The 12,317-nt window shown below is 37.5% G+C and overlaps 1 protein-coding gene and 1 non-coding gene across 2 annotated transcripts in view; both read left to right on the top strand.

The window, feature by feature from the left end:
• The window catches only part of LOC105197942, a 74,639-nt gene that overhangs the window by 20,699 nt on the left and 41,623 nt on the right, over positions 1–12,317 (top strand). Inside the window, exon 2 of the mRNA XM_011164556.3 lies at positions 2,214–2,454. Coding sequence (XP_011162858.1) covers positions 2,239–2,454 — 216 coding nt within the window. The 5' untranslated portion in view covers positions 2,214–2,238. The remainder of the gene's footprint in view (positions 1–2,213; positions 2,455–12,317) is intronic.
• Trnae-cuc lies at positions 49–120 on the top strand. The gene has a single exon. It is a non-coding gene; the product is annotated as a tRNA-Glu (tRNA).

The raw sequence follows: 12,317 nt of genomic DNA, 5'->3' as shown, positions 1-12,317 counted from the left end.
TTGCTTCTGAATCTTTGTCAAACTGTGTGAAAGAACATCCCATCGTGATCCGGTATGGTCTAGTGGCTAGGATACCTGGCTCTCACCCAGGAGGCTCGGGTTCGATTCCCGGTACCGGAATATAATTTTTTGCTATTTTTTTTTAAATTTAGCGCAATCTATATTTTTAAAATTTATTGCACTGATTATTTGTTATTACAATAATATAATAAAGATTAAACAAATTTGATACAGCTGTAAACCATAATTATTTTATTTTTTAATTGTGCCATCAGTTTTTTGATAGCACAATGAAATAATGTTTGCACAACTAGCGGCAAATTATAAAATTTGTTATATTTTAATAAAGACGTGACGTATAATATATAATTAATAATTAGAATAATAAAATTAATTGATATTGTCATTTTGTACCATCATGTGGTACATGGTGGTACAAAACGACATTGTAAAAAAATAAAAATAAAAACAGAAAAATAAAAGAATGTTAAGTTATTAATAGCGCAATATATTTTATTCGGTGTTTTCGTCGAGTGTGAAAAATTAGCATTCGACGTCATCGTTGATGTCCTCCGTGTTCGCGCGGTTATCTAAAATTAGATCTGTGTATGATAATAGTTCGTTTTGGTACCCGGTATCGTGTGGCAACTTCGAAAGGCGTGAAATCGAGTATTCTTGGTTACCGCGACTCATGCCGTGTAAATGGAAATTCCTTTCGCATGCTATGCCAAGGACAGCAAACGCGGGACGACACATGGGAGGCCAACTAGTCCGGCTTTCTCGCAGTTTGCACATGGTCAACTGGGTATATACATATTGTATATGTAATAAATATTATTGACTATAAACCCGTAATTTTATAATGAACGTAAGAAAGTCGCAAGAGAACGTGTGTTTATGTTTCATTTGTGTTCGTTATGCGATTGGGGCAAAGCAATGGATCAATGCAATTGTCAGTCATCATTCTATTTCATGGCTCTTGACGACTTCTATCCTACAATCGTACAACGTACATTGAATTCATGTTAATAAATATTTCGCGATCAGAATAATTTTGTCCAATAATGCCTTTGATAGTTTACCAATGCTAATTCTCTAAGACTAACAGCAGCTTTTTATTTTTCCAAATTTTATTATACATGTTACATATATGAAGTGTATTCCATTAGATTTTTATTAATAATGTTAATCAAACTCTATTTATTTAGACATTAAATTATCTTAATTATAATGGACAATTTGAACGATTGTTTTCGAAAAAATTTTAACTGTTAACTTTTTAATTAAATTTTTATAAGTTATTAAGAAGATTATACCGAAGGTTACATTTTGTTTCTGAATTTGAAACCTTAGACATGGCCTGCAGCCACGTCTGGTTTTCTTCGTCTCCTTCGTAATAAGTGCACCGAGTATGGCGGGACTTCGATGTCTGTAGAGAATGTGACCAGAGTATTGTATCCGATACCTGAAGCCAAGACGAGAGACGACTGGCGCCAGGCCTGCTCTCAAGCACGTATTTGCTCCGACCACTTTTCTCGGCTCCTCGAAATTAACCGTCGTCCACTCGGTCGTAGTAGCATTTAGCGTAACGGTTCTCTCTCTCTCTCTCTCTCTCTCTCTCTCTCTCTCTTTACTCTGCCTTTTTTTACCCTTTATATAATTCTTTATTTCGCCTTTTTAAAAGTGACACTCGAGGCGATATTCCCTCCCTCCACTCTTGAGCCGATTCTTGGATCTCTTCCGCAAAAATGCAAAAATATCATTTGTGTTTTTAATTAGAAAAATTGAAATTGAAACCAACGAACATACGTGCGTAATCGGGTTCTCTGGAAGTACGGATCATAAAATCTTGTATTACATTCCGTATATACGCGTAAACTGATTTTTCCGATCTTCCCTAGTTATACTTCGCGTAGTTTCCTTGTTAACTTGGTTTTATGCGTTCCCGCGAATGCTATGAGTTCATTGCCATAGTTTAAAGCATAACAAAGGCTTTCTTTCGAGTGCACGGTACCGCAACTCAATAAAATTTTGTGCCACATTGAAAGCATTTTTCAATGATACGAAACACTTTTTATTAACAAGAGAATAGTTGTTGTATGTTTATTTACGCTTCATTATAGCAAATTAATTTTTTTAACGATTGTGCCGGGTTTTAAAATTTTACAAGAGACATTGTTATAAATAATTCTGTTTATTACAAATGCTTACAGATGACTCTACTTTGATTTGTCAAGAATGGCATCTACAATGGGATTGCAGCAGCCGGCTGCATCCCAAGACACAGTGGACTTTGCTGGTTACTTACAATCTACACAATGCCATCAGACGGAAGGACAGGTGCAGGGTTGTCAAAAATCACCGCATCGGGAACACAACAACAGCTTTACCAGCACGAAAGGCTTGCTCAATGGACCCGGACAGAACAATTGCTTCCTCAACAGCGCCGTACAGGTAAGTTTAATATTGCAATAAAATGTCTTGCGTCTGAATATTGAATGTTATCTAATTTTATTTCATTAAATGTAATTTGTGAATTCAACGAACGCATTTTACTGGATTGTGACAAATTATGATAGAAAAAGTACCTGCAGAAAAATGCATGTAAAGTATAATCAAATGGGAGCGTGCATAGAAACACATGCATAGGCAGGCTCACACATGCATATACGCACACGATCTTACGGTATCGTATACATTTTCTGAAGGTAAACAGGCGCCTTAAGTACATGCAACCCGCTGAACGATCATGCTGTCCGACTTTCTCAGCGCAAGTAGGCGCAAACAAGCATGTTAGACGTAACGCTGTAGACAAATTAATTATAAATAATTTAATTAATTAATTGATTAGAAATTTATGGAGTACCAATTAAAACTGTACCGGCAAATAAGAAAAAGTTGTTTACTATATAATAGAATTTAATTCTTTCTATTATAAAGTTTTTTTTTTAAAATCGCGTAAGAAAATTGTTGCGACAATTATCTCGAGTTTGAAAGCGTGAAAATGATTGATATCTTCAGTAAAGCCAGCGTATATAATGTATAAATATAGAAATGCAAAAGCTCGTGATCCCTCTGGTACTCGAAAGACGTCACGCATTGGATCTTGGTTTTTGTCTCGAAGTCTTTTGCGAATCTCGTTTGCGAACACGAATCCATCGCCAAATCTTTAAGCTCGCTGTCCTAAGAGGTCGTCAAAGCGTGCGTAAATATTCATGACTGGTAAGTGACGAGACGTGGGGACTCCTTCCCAACCGGATCGTGAGACTGCTTTTAGCTCTCTCGTGAGTATTGGTATCTCTCGACCTCATTGTAAACTTCTCGCCTTTTAATGGCGAATTTTACAACGTGTGTAGTCACGCTACCACGCTACTTCCTCGATTAGGGACATCGACCACCGGTTCCAAAGTCCAGAGGAAGAGGTCACGTTTATTCGTATTACGCGTTAAGACGCGGTCCGAAAGTATCGTGTTAAACGTGATTTACAGCCTGGACAAATTTGAAGAGATAACTGCCTCCGAGATTTAAATACTCATAACGTTATGAAACTAAAGAAAAATTTTCACTTGTGTTGGGTTTATCTAGGATGTGTAAAAATTTATTATTTTTATTTCCTAAAGAAATAAATAATTTTTTTGACATACACACGCACACGCATAGGTATACACGTACATTTTCCGTTGTTTTATTCTTTCAAAACAACGGATATCTCATAAGGTTTCATTAAAAAAGAAACACGTATGCTAATCCAAGAGATGTTACATTCTGTAAGTTGGCGAGGTCTGCTCGTAAGGCACGCGTACTAATACTGCATCTTACGTGACATGTGATACAAGTGTTTTAAGCGCAAACCGCGCACGCAGCCAGGGTGTGGTAACTGCTTTGTCTCGCGTGTTACGAATAGAGAACAAACGGCGTGACAGCTTCGGTTTTCCTCTCCGTGACCGTAGTAACAGTTTCATGACAGACATTTACGGTCGGGCCAGCCAGTATTTGCGCTAGCGCTACTCATTAATTCCGCGTTTGTGCATCATGAATAAAGGTGTCGATATTATATTGATAATTACACGATCGATGAACGGATATCGGAGTACACGGGTACAGAGGCCGAGCGGAATTGTTTATGAAGGATTACAAAGGATCGCCTTTCCACTTTACAATTTTCCTCCGCGCAATACCGATGGACCGTTTAATCGGCTTGCAAAGTTCCGAAACGGATTGACGCAAGCTGGGCCGTGCACTCAGCAGGCTGCAATGTGCACTATCGATGGGAGCTTACTGACGAAGCGACAATACGAACTTGGCGGGCCATCGCGATGTTCGCTGCATATAACAGCCGAGTGTTTCTGATTTCGTTAAAGTGTCTGATAATGGTTAAACGCGTGCGTTATCGTTTACGGGCTGCCAGCCGGGCTGTGACTAACGGCTTTAAACGCTTGCGATAAAAATGCATACGTATATGCGTTCCCATCCTTCTGGTGATACTCAGCAGCGAGAATAACAACATAACAGCACGGAGCATGCATCGATAACGTCACCGCGACCGTGTGAGCGAGAACTATATATTCCCGACGTGCGTTTTATGCCGATCGTGTTGAACAAGCGCCCTTCGAAAACGCTATTAATCTGTGACGATGTTAACAGACTTGCAAATAAGATAATCGATGGATGCGATAAATAGATAATCGCAGAATTTTTCATTACGAATTTATAACGATTTTAATATTTTTAGCATTTTTATACAAAGTCAATATTATTTTTATGAGAGATGAAAGGGGAGAGTTGCCGAATGCATACTACTTAAACTGTTCTTTATTATATTTTGCATTTGATGCTGTTTTGGATGCAAATGGAAGTTCGAAATTGTAACTCGATGTTTCAGTCAACCATTTATTATATGTTAAACTTTTTAGTAATAACAAATCAATTGGTTAAATTAACAATAATAGGCAACAAAGATCTAATCTCGGCCATACTTAAACGTACTTTCTTATTTATTTATGTGTTTGAGAAATTATTGTTAAAGAAGATCTTAATTTTTTAGATTTTGTTCAGCTGCATCTTTTTTTACGGATTTTTACTGTAGATTTTACGAATCGTTTTCATTGCATTGCAAGATACTCAATGTTTTGCGGTGCACGTACATAAAAATCTTTGACCTCCCGAAGAAGCGGGGAAGCGTTTCATCGTTGGATGATCACGATCGGTTCGTTCGACGGAATGCGCATAAAGCATTGACGATTACCAGAAGCAAATTGCAGGTTACGAATACGCGCACTCAAGAAGCTTCGGGGAGTAGGTTTAAAGTTTTTACGGACTACCAAGTTACGAGAGGCATTGATCCACGCTTTCTTATTTATACTCCATTTTATGAGACTCGAAATTTTGTTCGGCTATATTTTTTATTAGTTTTTAAATAACGTGTAACGAATATTATTTCGATCATAAAATCTTACACATTAGTTTTGCTTTATATTATTTTGCAGTATCTACTGATAAATAGCATTAATTCCGATTTACATTTCAATATGTTATCAAAATGATGTTTAATTCTGCAATGTAATATTAAAGTCATAAGTAAATAAAATGGTGATAAATTGCTTGTTTGAGAAAGTTGCAAGAAAATGCGTTTTTCCTCGCTATTAATCTGATGACAAACATTATCTTGCTGTACGTTAAGAAAAGAAGTATGAGTAATTTTTTCTAGCTGTTTACCTAGACTACCGTATGTAACGGTATTGCTATGTCCAAGCGTTAATGCTATTTAGTCACTCGTTTACATTTCCATACTGATTTACGTTTATTTATTTAACACATTTATCAAAAAGTTTGAGAGACTAATTAAAGAGCATTTTTATTTTAATTAAATACATACTTTATATTTGTTAAAAATTTGTAAAACCTCCAAACATGATGCATATGCAACGTTAATAGTTCGCTGCAGTTAATCGTTATTGTATGCGTGCAATGGTAATGGCGTAACCTATTATTTTCATAACACCTGTCATGGAACAACCCGTCGAAGCGAGCGAAACTTCCGGAAACAATTAAGCTATTCGTGTATTTGGGGCTGCGCTCGTTTGTGCCGATGAATCGATTAATGCCATCTGTCTTCGTATAAAATATATAATGTAAAATATATACTACGTTTTATTTAAATCTATTATTGCTAATTTCTAGATATTTTTACTATTATTTTGCTGAGAAATTATTTTGTTTTCTTACTCAATTAAATCTCATTTCTTAATTAGAGTTAGTTACCATTTAGCGATAGGAATTGTAACACGTCATGGTGATTAATACGAAGAGTTTTTTTTTGTTTTGCTTCTGTTTCCGGACGATCTTGTGCCATCGTCCTCGCGTTCGTGCTTTCTGCACCCACGCCGTCAGGCCAGTCGAGGTTCAAGGTTTCTCTCGGTCGCCTTCATAAAAAGGCGTAGCTTTCATTCTCACCGCCAACGATCGTAAGAAAACGGCGTCTCTCAATACACCCGCCGTTTATCGACACTCCCACCTCTGACGCATTAATGCATAAAAATGAAGGGCATCCTCGCGCTACCTCGCGCATCATTGCGCTAATTAGCTCTTATCCGGTTAAATGAGTTTTTCATTCTTCGTGACCGCGTAAAAGGATGGAAAGCAACGCTCCGCAACGTCTTACAAACGCACACATTTAATGCATATTGCGCTACACGCTACAATTGTTCCCATAGTGTAACACGCAGTACTGCTTTCTCCTTTACTATTTGTTACTCTGGCGTGTCACCGGCTGCACTGTGCTTGTTTTACACAGTGCGATTTCCGTCTCCGATGATCTGATTTCCCTATTATAATCCGTTATCAGGATGTAACATTACTACATGCTACGATCTAAACCTACACCTCTACGTAACCGAAGCTCTTTTATGTCGGCTTATATTCCCATACAAAAAAACTTATGGTTAAAATATTAGGTAAATGTATGAGTCATTTGTACTATTTGGAAGACTTTTCTCAAGACTTTTCTCGGCTGTATGAGTGAGGACTTCCTGTCTGAGTTTTATCGAAAAAGGAAGTGCCGAAACCTACGAGCTAATATATAATCGTTGAAATCACCGTAACGGTGTGAATTATTGTAATCTCTTTCTTTTTAAAGAATTCTTTGTTCACTCCATTTACATATTAAATGCTCGTATTTTATATTCTCTAAATATAATTAGCCGTAAAGTGCTACTTGAGGAGGCACGTGTTTTTGAAGCAAAAACACGTGTCGAGATGAAAAAAGTTGTACCTTCCAGCTGCTTGTACGTGATCGATGTACACCTGACCCGTTCTTCCCTTAGGATTTAGCTTTGCGATTGGCAGAGCGAAAATACAGGATACCAACACGTGCCATCCTCGTCGTCGGGACACAGCTGTTTCGCAATTCACGTGATGCAGATGTACGTCTCGTGGTGTCAATTTAGCGAAATTGCTCAGAGTGAACGATTAACAGAGCCCCTTTAGCGATCCTCGATCGATTGCACCAATTACCTTATATATTTTGATTATTTTATTTTATCTTCCGTCGCCGCGCGTTTCTTTTAATCTTGATATAAATTTGAGTGGTGCAATTTCGGCGAAATTTTGCTTTCGTGATTTGTTTCTCCTTTTGTGGCGAAAGGGAGTAAATTAAGCTCAATTGCGTCGGCAAAGCAAAGCGTCGTAATGAAGAAACAGGAGTGCCCGAAGGTCCCGTGATGTCACAAATCGCTGGCCCATGAATCCGGGACTCGTTTCGGTGACAATAGAGAGTAAGACAGAACTCTTCGAAGGCACACACAAGTAGCGCTCGACCCTTGAGGAAGAGCACACGCGTGGCTAATGGCGGAACCTGCTACGATTCTGGCAGCAGGTGTCTGGGAAGCGACTTCTCTGACTCATCGCCAGGTGATATCTGCCCAATGCAGGAAGGAAGGAACCGGAAACTCGCCCGCAGAAGGCACAAACCGCCTCTTTCGCTTTCCTTCGCGAACGAAAGCAAAGCTCGTTGCTGCTCGTCTCCAGCTTTGATTTCGTGATCAAGAGACCGTGTCGTTACTTCGCGCATCCTTCAAACTTCATCCGTTTCGCTACGGCTTATTAACTTTACCTCGCCGTAGCCGATGTCGCTACAGACGGATCTAATGCTCGATTACTTGGTATATTTTATGGTTATGCGATGTTTACCTATTACACAGCTTGCTACTGCAGTCATGTGGATGATAGTGACGACGATAGTGAAAGTTAAATCGATACTACTTATTTATTTAAATGTGAAATGGTATATAAGTATAAAAGATTAACCCAATTCTTGTAAAACTAAAAATACTTTGAAGGATTTAATTCAATTTATTTTTTTAAATTTATATGTCGAATTTATAAAACACGTGAAACCGGTATGTAAAAGTAATATCTGTTTCATTAACTTTTGACATTAATTTTCCAATAAATTTTCTTTTTACCGTTATTGACCACTTTTCGAGATCATGTTATCGATATGGATCTCATAATCTCTTGAGATAGCTTCCCATCGCGAGTGAGCCTACGCGAAACCATAATATCGTACATGGCAAACACGGTTACACGGTTACACAACGTTGCTCGTCCGAGGAAGACGAGAAGGAATAACGATAGGAAGAAATGGAGAAGCGGAAAGAGTACGAAGCGGGCAATGGTAGGGATTAGGACGAGGCAAAGTCGGCCTAGAAGGAGAACAGAAAAGGGAGCCGTGTCTAAGAACCATGTGTGGGAAAAGTCTGCGATGCGAGACTGAGAAACGCGTGCGTTCGATCGTAAGTTCGCACGTGCATGCGTGTGTTGTCTCCCACATGCACGGACGCACGTGTAAGAGTATGTGTACGCGCGAATGCGTCTCGGCCACCTACGCGCGTTAGCGTACGCATGACTTTTCTTTTCGCTTATGAAACCCGCACTCTATGACACATTGTCATGCTCGTCAGATAGTATATGGAAATTGGCACTTAGTTGCAGGAAGCACGAATAAATTAGTTGATCTTTTAAATTTGCATGAAACGAATTATGCTTTCGATGAACTGACGTAAAAGAAAATTGTTTGAAAGCAAATTCCAAGTGGTTTATAAGGAAAATTATTTTGTTTATTGTGTTTAACTTTAATTACTTTTATTATTACTAATTTTTGAAGTTGCTGGATGACATACAGAGAGTACTTAATAATTCTAAGTGGGATGATTTAAGCGTTTCTTTTTAGTCATAACTCGCGCTTCGTCTACTTTGTTAATTTGGACCATCTTATGGCAGGAGATTATCTAAGTTCCTATCTTTATACTCGAGTGACTTCTTTAACGTGGATCAGCCTGTGAAATCTAACGCTTTCGATGCTTCGAAACGCTCGCCCGTTAGTGCGTCTGTAACACGGTCTAGGTTTTAGTGGACCAGAACCGTCTCACTCATCTGAAGTTCTGGGAACTGAATCTTGTCTGGCTAGAAGTCGCAGCGTTCGCGTTTCACCTAACGCTAGTGATAAACTTCCGTGTGATAAACCTTGACGCTTCCATTGCAGTTTACAATAACCGCGCTGAAAAAAGAAGATTGTAATAATAATCAAGCTTAAAATTATTTCAATTAAATGTTTATAGTTATTTGAATTATAATCAAGTATTTAATAATATTTAATGGTTTAGTATTTATACAATAGTAATCAAACATAATATTAGTAATATTACTAATCACCGCGATTATTGAACGGTTATTAATATTAAAACTAAATATTACTAAATATTTGATTATATTATTTAACCTAACAATTAATTAAAATTATTTACGAGAGCTTAGTAATTATGATCTATTGATTATTGTTACTAAATTTATTTTCAGTGATGGAGTTTATTAATAGTTTAAAAATATGTTAACAACGTATACTACTTCTTTGACTTTTTACTGAAGATAGTTACAAATTTTACATAGATGACAGCCATATTTTTTTTATCAAAATTGCATGCATACGACCGGTTTCGTTTACATTTTCAACGCTGGATTCATTATAATTAATGATTTGCACGACTCAAAAGAATAATATAAGCTTCACTTTTTAGTGTCTTGTTAGTAATGGCGAAATACGCGAGCGTTTGCAACATGTCCATTTCACGCGACCCAATTCCGTTGTTGAACGCTATTGGGATCATAATCGGCTTGCTCGGACAACAAATGACGTGACGGAATACGCTGAGATCATGACACATCGCCGTCACACAACAGCTACTTGATAGATTACCGTTTAATGTACTCGCGATTTATGTAATCTTGAGAAATTCGATCTAGCGTAACACATTGCTTTTTATCTCCGGCGCTATCAATGACATCACTGCCTACTCCCACATCGTCACGAACTCGATCACCACGATTCCATGAGTGGTGATCGTCTAGAAGAAACTGCGGCAAGGCGTGCGTGACGTGACTCACGATTTCGATATCCTTAAAGGGTACGTCGAACCGCCTTTTAGTATCATCGATGGATCGGAAGTCCGCTTCGAGCGGACGTACCGGAAACGAGAGATAATTTTTAGCGTGAAGAAAAAATTTTGCGTACAAAGAACTGTTATCGTTTCCCTAACAGTAAATCAACGACGTCCGTGCGGCGATAGCGCGTTTACCCGGAATTTTAACTCTTTAAACGGGAGCATTGTGGGCGCGGTCGCGTATTACCAGTGCAGTAGCGTTGCAGAAACAAGGGGAGAAAAAAAAAGAGCGAAAGAAAAGAGCAGGAGTGCAACCGGCGCGGTTAACTACCGCTGATAGGCGCCCGGTTATCCGTTCTTGCGGTTCTTCTAGTTGCACCGCCATTCGAAGCATTTCTGCATTCTATGGCATCGATGGCGAGGCACGCAAATGGAAGACATTTCCTTCTATTTTCCATTGATCGTCATTTTTTTCCCGCGTTTCGTTTCGTCGGTAGGACGATTAAGCAATTTTCTCCTTGATTGGAATTTCCTTACGTTAGGCGCATCCTGCGTATGATCATTTCCCGATTCTTATTCGTAATGGATTATCGCGATGAAATCGCTACCAATTATCGTGCCGTCGAAATTGTTTCGCTAACGAGAATATTACATTGATACTATTACGTATAGCCTAGCAGCTACTAATATTACATTGATGCTATTACGTATAGCATAGAACATTTTTGATGACACATGATATCGCATAACAATTGTGTTATTATTATTATTATTATTATTATTATTATTATTATTATAATATATATATATATATATATATTTATTTATTTATTTATTTATATTGTCAAATTATGAGAAGAAATATAATATTTATAGCTAGTATTAATTTTTATGCTTCTTATGATTTTAAGCTTCTTTAGAATAGATTACACGGAAAATGATCTTTCCAAAGTATTTAAAAGTTTAGTTAAATACAAATCTGAAAATAATTTTGCTAGATTATTAAAAATAATTATCTTTGACTTTTAAAATAATGATGTAAAAAGAATGTTGCTAGCAATTAGCTTGAATGTTGTCATTATTGCATATGTGCATCATTATTTCGACAGTCCAACACAATTATTTTTAAATCTGTATTTAGCTAAAGTTTTAAATATTTCAGTAAAATTGTTCTTTTCTTCATGCATATTTATCTCAATTTTGCTGTATTAAATATTTTCTATGTTAATAAGATAAATGTTTAAAAAATCATGCAAAGTGGTTCAGAAATGTGGTCAAAGAATAATTATATTTATTCACGAATAATAGTAATTCTTTGACACTATGCGCAGTAATTATAAATAAACATGCATTGGAAAAATAACAACGCCTCTGGAGAATGCTAAGAATGTTGTAGAAAATTACCGATGTCTTTTCGATGTTTTCCTACTGCGGAACGTAACATACTAATGATAATGATTCGGAAAGCTCTTCTTATCCCGAGCTCGTGCCAGCCATTTCGCGCGAGTAATTTTGCTGCGACGGGGTACGAAGAGGAGGGCCCATTTTCGAAGAAGTCCCGCGGAAGACGCTGCTCGTAACGTCGTAAAATATGCAGTTAATGTGCGCAAAGTGCCCCCCAACTTCTTTGTGGCTAAACTGAATGTCCAGGCTTCCCCCAGGTTCTTCTTTCCGCCTGAGTATTACCTTTGTCTTTTTATAAAACGCGCAGGCAACTTAAATCTGGACGATCTCTAAAGGTGAGGAGGAAGGAAGGAGAGAGAGAGCATACAGAATATTTACCATCAGGAAAAATCGGGAGTACATAGAATTTTCAGGAAATTAGTTTTTTATCCTTGAAAATTATAGATTTTTATAGAATTTTATTAATATTATAGCTGG

This window comes from Solenopsis invicta, chromosome 1, assembly GCF_016802725.1.
Source record: "Solenopsis invicta isolate M01_SB chromosome 1, UNIL_Sinv_3.0, whole genome shotgun sequence".
NCBI lineage: Eukaryota > Metazoa > Arthropoda > Insecta > Hymenoptera > Formicidae > Solenopsis > Solenopsis invicta.
This window is presented reverse-complemented; position numbering and strand designations above follow the sequence as displayed.